Source organism: Carettochelys insculpta, chromosome 2 (assembly GCF_033958435.1).
Source record: "Carettochelys insculpta isolate YL-2023 chromosome 2, ASM3395843v1, whole genome shotgun sequence".
NCBI lineage: Eukaryota > Metazoa > Chordata > Testudines > Carettochelyidae > Carettochelys > Carettochelys insculpta.
Window position 1 is genome coordinate 236,503,003 of NC_134138.1, and position 12,755 is coordinate 236,515,757.

At 47.0% G+C, this 12,755-nt stretch overlaps 1 protein-coding gene across 1 annotated transcript; it reads left to right on the top strand.

Annotated features, from left to right (window-relative positions):
• The first annotated feature begins 428 nt into the window (after positions 1–428).
• On the top strand, positions 429–1,958 carry FAM237B (family with sequence similarity 237 member B). The gene is made up of 2 exons (XM_074985500.1): positions 429–798; positions 1,930–1,958. Exons 1-2 carry the CDS (start codon positions 429–431, stop codon positions 1,956–1,958), a joined length of 399 nt encoding a protein of 132 aa, XP_074841601.1.
• The last annotated feature ends 10,797 nt before the right edge of the window (positions 1,959–12,755 follow it).

Below are 12,755 nucleotides of genomic sequence, written 5' to 3' on the forward strand. Positions count from 1 at the left end.
TGTTTGTAATCCTGATACTTGATTGCAATCATTTAAACACGAGTGTTAGAATTCTTTCAGTCTCCACTAATGATTGAACAATCAGCAGAGTAGCAAGGTGGTAGAAAGGAGCTCCTGAGTTCTAAGATCCCGTCTGAGGCCAACATAGTCTGGGATTAGTTGTAAGTCATTTACAGTATCTTTTTTCATCTCAATTCTTCCACCTGTGAAATGAGTTAATATTTAGGGCTTCACAAGCCCTAAAATTCATTCATTGGCTAATATTTTCACTAGTGCTTTGGAAATGCAATGTGCTATATAAATGTTTTAAGTCTTAGGCACGGTGACAATTGATGGATCATCTCAGAGCTATCTTTTATCTGAGAAAGGATTAGAGAAGGGCAAAATAATTGTTTTTGTGCCCTTTCTTTTAGGTACCAGTGTGAAGCATGGACTCTGTATGTAGAAGAAGGTGGTACCTTCACTTGGGCTGTATATTGATAGTGAATTTAGTTTATGCCAATCCAGAATATCAGAAAGAACCTCCTGCAAGCCTGGGTGAGATTGACCATCAATGCTGGGAGCTCTCCTCTCATAGGCTGGTGGAAATGAAGAAACTCAAGATGGCGGATGCTATCATTGCTTTCTGGGATTTCATGATGTTCCTAAAAGAATCACCAAAGGCTAAGCATACTGAAATCTTCAATGACTTAGCCCAGAACTTCTGGGATATGTACGTGGACTGTGTGCTTTCAAGATCCCACGGAATGGGCAGAAGACAGTTACTATCCCCCAACTATTTTTCCACATACCCACACGGTAACTTTCTTGTACAATACTAGCCTATTAAATACTAACCCCAAACCATAATATTGTTCTGTCCTTCAACTGTCTATTTTTCAGACCACTCAACACAATAATCTCTAGTTTTCTGCCTATCTTGTGTTATCAAACCCTTAGTTAATGACAACTGACATCAATGATGGGCAATCTGTGGGCTGTATGCAGCCCACTGGGGTTCTACATATGGCCCCTGGGACTTTTTGTTTCCCGTTGCCTGGGCACAGGGCTGCCACGTTCCATTGCTCTCCACCTGTGTAAGTTTTTTCCTCCTGGTGTCACTAATGAGACATACACGTAAAGCAAAAGCACATGCAGTGAGGGCTGGGAGGGACTTCGGCAGCTGGAAGGGGTGTGGGATCTGGGTGTGGAAGGGGAGGTGGGGGAAAGGGTGTAGGTTCTAGGGGAGAGGGGACAATGCAAGATGGTGTGGGGGTGGGAATGCCATCTTAATCTGGGATACCCCACTCTGGCAGTGGCTCTGGGATGCAGGGTCAGGGGCCTGCCTGTGCTGCTGGCTGCCTGTCACCCCTCACGTGCTACCCCACCATGCAGCTCCTAGCCCCCAGCCAGCCTGCATGCTCCCCTCCCCTTGCGCATTCCCCGGTCCCACCTGCTGCCCCCCAGGTGATTTAGAACAGCCTGGTGGCCGCTGCTGCTGCCACCATGATGCAGCGGGGGTAGAGCAGCTTCCGTCTGATCACTCTACATGGGTCCCATGCGCTGTGCCAGGACTCTGCAGAGGCAGCAGTTTAAAGAAAACCATGCCCGCCCCAGCACTGTGCTGCAGGGACCGAGTGCTGGCAGCGGCACAGAGCCAGAGGCAGAAACCACTCTAGCCCTTCTGTGCATTGAGCATTGTGGTTGGAACCGCCAGGGGCATTTTAAATGGCCTGGGGGGCAGCAGGTGCGGCTGGGGGTGGTGCAGGCCAACAGTGGATGATGGGGGATGCAAGGGCAGTCGGGGGGACTGGGAAGAGACCCAGCCCCTGGGGTCAGAATATTTCTGGCCCCAGGCACTGCTGGCCTTTATAACTTGTGGGCTGTGACCGCTAGCATTCCTAAATAGATTGCTTGGATAATAACTAGCCTTTTGCTCTCATCTTGCAGGGTCAGCCTTCTCACAGCACCAGTTTTAGGTCAAAATGGGAGCAAAAATGAAGATACCTCAGCAAGGTGACATCAAACAGAAAGAAAACTCGCCAGCTTGTCAAAAGCACGGCCTGTTCTTCAGATGCTTGAGCACTGGTCCTTTGATGGATTTTGAGATTTTTTTCTTTGTTCTGTACAAGTACTTGATGTTTGATAAGTACTTCAGATGTGTGTTACCAACATGTTCCCTTGTCTTTAAATGTACCAAGGTTGCCTTTCCCCCCGCAAGTGTGACTGCTTTATGTATTTTGAGTCAATATCTGTGTTCTCTCAGGTAAACCTGTTTAAACTAGTGCTATATTTTTGTAGACACTTGTCTTTCAAATGATTCTTTTTTAGGATGTTAACTGCAAGGGAAACCCAATATATTTTTATACATTAAACAGGCTGCAATAGCAACAAATGTATTTCATACAGTTTCTTGTGCATGAAATGGATTTAGTTTTAAAAATCTGCAAAAAAGTGGCAATATCAACCCAAAGGGAGAGATTACGCTTGATGTCATGTCTCGCATAGCTGTTGAGTTTGCATTTGATCACTGCTTGGTCTTTGTTGTAATTTTATTAAAATATTTTTCGATGCAACAAGGACTGACATTATACACAAATGGCCAAGGAGTGACAGTGACTATCTGATTAGTCACAATACAGTACACATGTAATATACCTATTTTGTAATTTACATATTTTGCATAGGATTAGCATGGGCCCTGTGCACCCACGTGGACATGTAAGGGGTGCATCGCATCCTACACCTGGGCCACATGGGAGAGCTGCCTCAAGTCGATGGTCATGGAGTGGAGAATGGAAAGTGTTTGCCTCCCTTACAAGAAACCAGCCAGCACATTAGGGCTGGCAAAGAGGGGACAATAACCTGCCCCACATCTGTCCCCAGGCAGGGGAAACTTGGGAATTAACTCTGATTCTCAGTCACCTCTTGTTTTCTGGTCTGGTCCTGGAAGGGTGCAACTCTGGGCAGACTGTTAAGTCAAAGTTGAGTCCTTTCCAGCAGAGGCAGTGGGGGAGGCTTCTGGGGACGACAGCCTCTCCAAAATTTGCCATAGCCTCCCTGTAGCCACCCCTCCCAGTGCAAAGGTCAAATGTTATGCAGAAGTAAGGGTAGCATAGTACTGTATTGCCACCTTATGTCTCCACAGCTGCTGGAACGGGCACTGCATTCAGAGCTGGCCAGGCACCCAGCTTGTAAAGCCGGGCTGCCACCAGCAGCAAAGTAATAAGGACAGCAAGGCCATGTCATGCCAGCCTTTACTGCTGCAGGCTCTGACTTCTATCAGCAGTGCCCCAAAGGTACTCAGGTAGAAGCAAACTAGTGCAATTTCACCAGGCTAGGAATTTGACAAGATTCTCCTTCCTGAAGGGGAAGATATCCAGAAGGCTTCCTCAAATTGTCAAGCACTGGCTTAACATCGACATTCTTCTTACAAGGTCAGGCTGGGCCTTCTGATGCTGGGAGAAGATCACACTCCAGATGCTGGGTGCAGGGGAGACTATGTTTTTCTGAGGTCTTAAAACTTGAAAGTGTCTGAAGTCAACTTCTGCTCGCCTGAAAAGGACAAACTCTCAGAGCTGCTCTAATATCTGTTGCCTATTCCTTGTCTTGAGGCTTAAGTCTCAAAAGCACGAGCATATAGGACACAGTTACCAGATGTTTAAGTTGCAGGATGGGGGGCAGATGATTCTTAGTGCATGTTTGAAAAGGATCTTTACAACGAGCGAGCGGTGAGATTCACCAGAGGCTCTTGCCAGTGTGCCAGACCACAATCCTGCATGTGCTTCAGTTGGAACTGCTTCCAAAGTGATACGCAAGGGCTGACCCAATCCATTTGCCATAATACATGTGGTTTCATTTTCTCTGTGTGCATGAACTGGCTTCCCAGGCTCTAGAGCCCTGTGAGGTGGGAGAGTCCCAGAGATCAGGCTCTAGCCCAACCAAGGAAGCCTACAGAGCAACGAAAGCAGCCCTGTAGCAAGAGCCCTGTGAGTCTGAGTCAGCTGGCATGAGCCAGCCAGGGATTTTTCCTTGCTCAACAAAAGAAGGCCATAACTGTGGACTTTGGGAAGTCCTATGGGCAACTAGAGCTGCAAGCCTCAAACTAAATAAGAAGTATGTTTTTGGGGTTACAGAACTAACTTTGGTTGGGGACTTTATTTCCAATAAAGGTGTAAAATTTGATAGGAGGACAATTTCAGTGGCTGAAAAGATTCCAGTCAAAGAAAGATGTCCAGAGGGTCCTGTGAATGGTTATCTTAAAAATTCATATCAAAGCAGCATCTTATTCCTAGAGAATAGAAAGGGAACGGTGTTGAGGTACAGAACAGGAAGCATCATGGGAAAATTTAAAACAACTGATACAATAGTCATGTTGCAGATCAGTGCACCAGGAAGGGTTATTAAAACATCAGAAGATGCTTCAAAGTCTGGATTAGGTGCAGAGATTTTACAGAAGCATGAAATTGGCTGGCAACCCATGATATATGCATCCAAAAGGAAAAAAAAATCACTGAGGAAGAAACCACGTATGTACAGATTAAGAAAAGCTTATAGGGAAACTGTTTAGCTGTGAGTGGTTCAATCAGTTTACAATTTACAGCCACACAGTAGAAGGTGAAGGAGACACAGATCTTTATCAGCATTATTTAGCAAACTGCTAAATTACTGTAATTTAAGGAGTCAAAGACCAATAAAGCTGCAAAAGCATGATTTGGGACCAACATGCCTGGTAAATTCATCTTCACTGCAGATGCACTGTCCAGAGCAGTGACTTCCACTATGAAACCGGAGGAGTCTTTAGAGATAGATATTCTAGCCCAGGGGTCTGCAACCGAAATTGCGAGAAGAGCCATTTTTTCAAGTTTGGTTACAAAATCGATACTTCAAGAGCTGCAATGCACGTGACTCTGGAACAGTCCTCAACAAATAACAAACCATACATTTTGTCAACCCTATTTTAAGAACAGCGGACGCACAGTTAGAAAGTTGTTACCCCCATCTCCAGGTTTGAACTGCTTCAACCCCCAAATCTGCCCTTATTCCCAAGCTTTACCCACCTCATCCTGCAAACCTGCCACCCCACCCCAGGCTTAACCTCTCTCAGCCCCAAACCCCTCTCCTTATTCCCAGGTCTCAGCGCCAACCCTGCCACACAATCCCCAGGATTAACTTGCCTGCTGATGAGCTCTGCACACTGCCAGTGATCCTCCATGGCCACCATCCCAACACCCGCTGCTCCCCCGCCTCCTCCTGAGTGCAGCTGCATGACTCCAGCAGGGGCAGGCTCAGCTGCCCCTCCCCCCAGCTCTCCTGCAGGCTTAGACTTCCCCCACATGCAGTGCAGGCAGCTCCCTGCCCTGCTGGCTTTCTCTTCAGGGCCCCCTTGCCGTGGCTGACTGCTCAGTGGCTGCGGAGGCCGCTGCCAGTTAAACAACAAAAAGCCCAAATTCAGTTGGTTGAACAGTGGGCAATGGAATTTAGTTTTTTGTTTAAGCAGTGGCAGCCTCTGGAGCTGCCAATGGCTCCTTAAAGAGCCGCCTGCAGCTCCGGAGCTGCAGGTTGCCAACCGCTGTTCTAGCCTACATAGGTCTGATTGTGCAAGTCAATTCCTGTAGCTACCAGGAACTGCAACAAGCATGAGGGGTAATGGAGGATAAGCCCATGGGGATTCTTAAGGGAGTGTCAATTAAAGCATGGTCTGCTATCCAAGTACAAGAGACTCTTAGAATTGTAGACATGAATTTACTGTGATAGATAGTCATTCCAGTGTGCTCCCAAGAAGAAATGCTACAGAAGATCCATGAGAAGCATTTAGGAATTGAGAAGTACAAATGGGTAAGCATGAGAGGTGCTGTATTAGCCATGGATCAATCATGACAACAAACTAATGCGGTAGGAAACTTCTCTTCGTGCTTGAAATACAAGCTATGGCACCAGGCAGAGCCACTAAGCCTTCTTCCAGTTCCATAAGGATGTATGACAAGGTCAGCACTCACTTCTTTACCTAGAAATTAAAGGATTATTCATTGTATCCAGAAATTTGCCCACTGCACAGTACTAACAGTAGATCAGTGATAGCCAGCATGAAAGGCATCTTCTCCAGACATGGAATTCCAAGGGAAGTGTTTAGCAATAGTGGGTCAGAATTTTCCAGTGCAGATTTTAGGCGATGTGCTATAGATTGGGATTTTCATTGCCAAACATCACATGAAAATTATCGTCAATTACATGGACTTCTGCAAAGGTCTATTTGCACAGCAAAGAACTGGATGGAAATGATTTGGATGGGTGGGGGGGAGGCGGGAATGATTTGTATGACACTCTATTGGTTTGCTGAAATATACTTTTACAGAACCGGTTTTCTCCAGCTCAGGTGCTAATGTGAAGGAGGATCAGATCTTATTTGCCAATTACTGATGATTTGCTGAAATCTCAGAACAATAAAAACATATGGAAAATGAAATTAAAAATCAGAAGTTGAATTAGAAATATTATTTTGACAAAAGGGCCAGTGATCTCCCATCTCTTAACCTTGGAGATGGGGTGAACCGGAGGAATGACACCTTCTGCTACTTGGGGCCAACAGGGTACCAATGAAGAACAGCTGCATCGAAGGTTTTATGTAGTCCAGACAGAACAGGATGACACATTTCAGTGTAATCAAAGGGATCTAAGAGTAAACCCAGAAAGTTCCTAAATATTGACAGACTATAAGACTTTTGCTGTTTTCAACCAACTGATCATTTATCATCATAGACAAAAGAGAACGTCTCAGAGGGGTAGCTGTGTTAGTCTGTATCTTTGCAAGACAAAGCAAGCAGTCCTGTAGCACCTTAAGACTAACGATTTTGTTTATTACATAAATGAAATCTCATTACTTAGTTAATAGAACTGTTAGTCTTTAAGGGACTGCTTGCTTTTTTTAAAGGAGAAAGTGTCAGAAAACAAGAGAAAAACGTGGATCCTAACGAAAGACTGATCTTGAGAAGATCATAGCAGGAGATTAAATGTCCTGAAAGAGTCAGATTTGTTAACTTGCCAGGAGAAGTTGTATTTGAGAAACATGAATGGTAAAATCTCACTCCAAAGTGCTGTGATGGTAATGTTTTGACATCTTGTGTTTATAGAAATGTATATTAAATTCTCAGCCCATCTAGTGAATTTTGTAGACCATTGTTAGTTATGTCTCTCTCTCTCTCTCACTCTCTAATGGATTTTCTTTTAAGGAGGAAGATGTAGAGTTATGTCTATGGAAGGTTATAACTTAGATACACGGTCTTATCAGGGACTGACTTATGAAGATAGGAATCTGGGCTGTGACCTGGAAGCTGGGGTTGAGAACATAATGTATCTATGCACAGCCATACACCATAGTGCACAGAAACTCTCTAGTTTGTTTTAATACAAGTGTGATTCCCATCTCATTCACTGGTTTGCTGTTTAACGTACCCCCAAGATCATTACACATTCGTCCCTTTCCAGGGGTGTATCAGAGTCCACAAATGCTGACTTTTGTCTGGGTCTTCACCCCTTTTCTCTGGGAGAACTGAATTCCTCTCTGGAGCTAGGCCACTCTGTCTGTGGTCAGTGTGGAGGCCTGGATAGAGCGACCTGAACCCACCCACAACTCCTGGTCCCAACCAAAGGACCCTATGCAAAGTAGCTGTCAGCAGCTGCCTCTCTTTAAGCCTGGGGCAGCTGGTGCTCCTACTGTTCCCTGGGACACTTCCCACATGGCCCCTTCATCTTCACCCTCACTTAAGGGTTATTAAATCCAGCTTAAGGCATGGTAGCAGCCATCCAGAAACTCGTACTCCTTCTTCCCATCCCACACACACCCAAATTCTTGCCTGCTACTGCTCTGTCTTTGGTACTGCTGCTCCTTCAACCAGTCAGGAGCACCTTCCTTGCTTCTCTTGCTGTAAGCAACAACTGAACTTCTCTAACCCTTTTTATATGTGCCTGCTGGACCCAGACTACCCTGCTGCCTCTCTAGGCTGCTTGGAGGACTCACCTTCACTGCTCCCTTTTTGGGGCGGGCTGTGGTAGGATCACAAAGCCTCCATCAGCGAGACCTGTTATACCCATCACATACTATTTCAGGGTCTAGTTCAGGGGTCGGCAACCAAAATAGCAAGAAGAGCCATTTTTTTCTAATTCAGTAAAAAAAATCAATAATTCAAGAGCCGCAATGCATGTGAATAAGACTTTATTAGCAACCCGATCAAAACCCAGTTACAGAATCATACCCTAGAATACACTGCGCATATTAAATGGGGAGCTGTCCAATGTTTTGAGATCACATATTGTTTGCTATTTAAATGAGTTGTTCATCATTTGGCTTTTAGACACTCCCCATTTATAGAATATAATGTTTTTTTTAACTTTGCAGTTATAGCATAGGGAGCCACAAAGAAGTCCTTAAAGAGCCGCAGGTTGCAGACCCCTGGTCTAGTGGTATGTCTATACTGCAGTCTAAGCCCAGAGTCAGACTCAGGCTTGAGTTCAACCACATTTCCTCCAGTTCTATCTGACTCAGGCATAGGCCTGGCCCCCCAGTTCTTGCAGGATGAGTGGGTTTGAGCCGAGGTCTCCCTGCGTCTGGGGCAAAAACTCCATTGTTTTGCAGTATGGATGCAGCTTGGATTCAGGCTGTGAGATTCCATCAGTACTATCCAACCATCCCCTGGCTGGGTGCAGGAGCAAGTCCCCATGAAAGCTTTACCTTCACAGCAGTTACAGCAGATCCTGGGTTCTTACCTGAAGGAGGTCCCCCATCCAGGTGCAGCCTACCACAGTGGCAGCAGCAGTAACAGAAGAGACAGCGCTCACCCAGGAGCTGGGTAAGTTTCTGGCTCAATGATTACTAATATAGGCATAGGGGAGGGATTTCCAAGTTATGAACCAATACAAAAGTTACAACAAGCTGCAGAGAACAGTCATTGCTTCATCCACTACTTAGAATTCAATGGATACTGGGAAATGCGAACTGTGAAACATTTATTTCAAATGAAGTGTTATTAGAAACCCACGCATTTGTACTAAGGTATGCTGGTGTGTTAAAAATAAGCTTATATTACCTTCTTTGTTAGTATGCTGCTCTGTACTAACAACAACATAAGAGGGCATCTGGAAGCAGTTTAAAGTCTGGGAGCAGGGAAAGGGGCAGGTTGCAATGTAGTCCATGTGCAAATGTGATCCATATAAGATAAAGCGTAGTCCATGGGTGATTAAATAATTTGTCCAAAATATGGCTAGAGGGTTGTATGCAGTCCAGAAGTGCACATAGGTTGGAGCAGGGGCGAGGGAAGTGGTTATGGAGTCCTTTGTGTCTATATTGATGAGTGAATTTGTACGTAGTCCTCCAAGGCTGTCCTGGAAGTTGTGGCACGGTGGTAATACATGCAAATGCAGCAACCTGCTGATTTCCCCTGAGTTTTGCCCTGAGCCAGAATGCTGATAGCTGCAAACTTGACCCATAGCATAACTTCAGAAATGAAGTCACATTTCAGGGAAGGGTTAACTTTCCAAGGCCACCTCAGTAACTGATGAGCAGGGGTGTCATTTGGGTAGGGCAGAGGGGGCAGCAGTTCCCACCCAAGAACCCAGCCACTGCAGCACACTGGAATGTGAGGAACGTAGGACACTTTGCTTATGTATCTCTGGCTCTGCTGCTTCTCTGAGGCTCTCCCCCACGGCCTCCCCCCAGCCACTCTGATTGAAACACTACTTCACTCTGCCCTCTCCTCCCCCTTCCCCTGGGCTGGCTCTTTGCTCTTTCAGCTAGGAGTGCTTCCATGTAAGAGCTGCAGAGCTGGGATCTGTCACTTCTGCCAAGAAACAAACCTGCTGTCACACAACAAACATTGCTTAATTACACTCAAAACTTTCCGATCTTTTCCAACTTTCCACTTTTGGGGAATGACATTCCCGTTGGGTGAAGCATTGATTCTTCCACTTATCTCGACTTCACACTAGTCTGAGAGACTCTTTCCTTTGCAATGGGCTGGGTCAGATTACCAGGTAGGGCCCAGGTAGGGAGGTTACACATAAACATTGATTCCTCAGCAGCTACTGGTTACTGTGCAGAAACAACACACCCTTGCCCTAAGCAGCCAGCCATTTTACAGCTGTGTATTTCCTGTACTACCCTTCTCTTCCAACTGGTAAGTAGTTTTAGCTCCTGTTTACTTTGTAGTATTTCTGAGGGTAGCAGAATCTCCCAACGTGAATCTCATCAGCGAGTATCATGGGGCTTATGTTTATACTCTTAGGCTGTGTCGACACTACAAAAAGAACTTCAAAGTTGCTAACTCTGAAGTAAGCAACTTCAAACTTGAGTATCTACATACACCCTACTTCGAAGTTAAACGTCAAAGTACGGCACTACTCCATTCCCGAGAATGATGTAAGGACTTCGAAGTTGGACTCCCTACTTTGAAGTTAATGTTGAAGTAAGGGAAAATGTGTGTAGACTCTCTGGTGGCTACTTTGAAGCAGTGCCTAACTTCGAAGTTAACTTGTAGTGTGGACACACCCTTAGAGAAACACTGGCTTTGGAACCTCCTTCCAACCCTTTGTATCTTTCGTTCCTAACCAGGAATGAAAGTAACACATTTCTCATGGGTCGTGTGCTATCCCAACCCACCCCTGCCTTTGCCGGGGGCATGCTGTGCTAAAACAGTGCCCGTAAGAAATGTTAAGTGTTGGGTGGAATGCAGGGAGTTCAGGGCAGAGGAATGGGGTATGTGTGTGTGGGGCAGAGGTTCAGGAGGTAGGCAGTGGGGTGTAGGGCACTGTTCCTTCTAGGACTTCTGATCCACAAGTGGTGTGAGTGTTGTCTTGTGCACCAGTACTGAGGTCATGTGTGCTTGTTCAGATGTGTGCCACCATGGCACTGCACCCATCCATTACTAACGGAGGCATTTTTCAAGCAGTTGTGCACGCCCAACCCCCTAGAGGGAACTGGGGGAACGCATATAGAACATGACTGAACTAAGAGACAAGGAAGATATCTATGAGGGAGCCCAGGGTGTGGCCAGCCTTGGGAGCAAAGTCTCCGGCACTTGTTCTGGTTGGTCATGACCAAATCTCTCACTGAGCATTCCCAGTACTGGTCCCTCTCCTGCTGCTGGCTGTGGGGCCCTGTTCCAGCAGCAGCAGGACTGACTTTGACCAAGGGGAGCTGTGGGACGGTGGCTGCTCTGGAAAAGAGGCAGAATGGCTGTGGAGCCCATTGGCTGGGGCCCAGGAGTGCAGCCAGGAATAGCACTTCATGGGAACTGCAGTGGCCGCTGAAGGTATCAACTGAGTCAATAGCTGCTTGAAGGGACGTTTGGGCCACAACGTGACACTCTGAAATTAAGAGCCAGAAACAGTTTCTTATAATCCTCTGGCAACTTGACAGCAGATTGCGAAAATGGAGATAATACAAATCTGTCTAGACAAAAAGCCTGTTAGCCACACTTCTTTTAAAGGAACAGTGGTGGAAGAAGCCTTTCAGCTGTACAAATCCAGTCTCTTGAATCCCTCATCTTTGGGAATGGATGGTATTGACAAGATCATTCATTGGCTGCCATGGTCACCAAAGAACTGAGAACTGGGTGAGTAAAAAGAAAACTGAAATCTATCAAGAATTTTATCACCTGTTGGTCACTTGGCCTTAGCTGAGGAGAAAGGTAGGGGTCTGCCAGGGTTTTTGCCAGCTCCAGCAGGGCTTCACTGATTGGAAAAGCAACACTTCCTAGGTCAGGAGTTTATGCAGTATCAAGGAGACTATGTGGGGCAGGGAGGGGTTTGGATAGGACGGTTCATGGTGGCTGCTCTGGGCACAAGGCAGTGGGGGGGCCCATAGCAGCCGCCTCAACTGTCTTATGGGTGGGGTCTGGGGCTTATGTGGGGATCTGGTACAGGAGGTAGCAGAGGTCACCCCCACATGCCCACTCACCACAGCAGTGAGATCTGGAGTGACCCGGCAGCCTGCTCCGCTCCGTCCTGCTTTGCCACCCTCTCCCAGCCCGCTGCACTCAGCTACACCACGGCAGCAGGATGCCCCGGCCCTGACCTCAGAGCCCTCTGCTTCACTTCTCCTCAGTGAAGTGAAGCCCAACAGGTGGCAGAGGGTGGTGGGGTGGAGCCAGCTAGCTGTGGTGAGTGTGTGTGTGGGGATTCCTGCTGCCGCCCCATGCCAGGACTCTCATAATCCCCCAGCTTGTGTCACTCAGGGGAGGGGGCGTTGGATAAGAGGGTGGAGCAGAGGCAGGAAGGGGGAGGAGCAGGGCTGGACAAGCCCTTTTGGTGGGAGGGGCATTCCCCCGAACCCCGCGCTTGGGGCATGTGTGGAGGGACTGCCTCAGGGCTGCCTAGGGACAGTCCTGTGGACAGGAGGAAGGGAGGGAACACAGGACTACAGCAAGTAGCGCTGAGCGAGCTGCCTCATGGCGCTGCTGGCCAAACTCCTGGGAACACAAATATTACACAAGAGCAACAGATACACACAATCACCCAATTTACGCTGGAGAGTTTTGTCAACAAACCCACGGAGCGTCCACATTCCCAAGGCATTCTGTTGACAGTAAATCGACAGAACGCGGGCTTCTGTCAACAGTGGTCTGCCGGTCCCCCATGCAGCGGAGCGCCTCTCTCCACAGATCTCTGTTGACAGAGAGGCGGTTTGGACATTCCAGGGGGCCTTCTGTCAAGAGACAGGGATTCTGGGACACCGGGCAGCCCTGTTTGCTGTACTTCTGGTTGGTCATTTTGTCAAGAGAGTG

Excerpts from the sequence above, each read along its gene's own strand:
- FAM237B (XM_074985500.1), top strand. The coding sequence starts at position 429 with ATGGACTCTGTATGTAGAAGAAGGTGGTACCTTCACTTGGGCTGTATA. Across the intron at positions 799-1,929 it reads TTTTTCCACATACCCACACG|GGTCAGCCTTCTCACAGCAC; the intron begins GTAACTTTCTTG and ends CTCATCTTGCAG.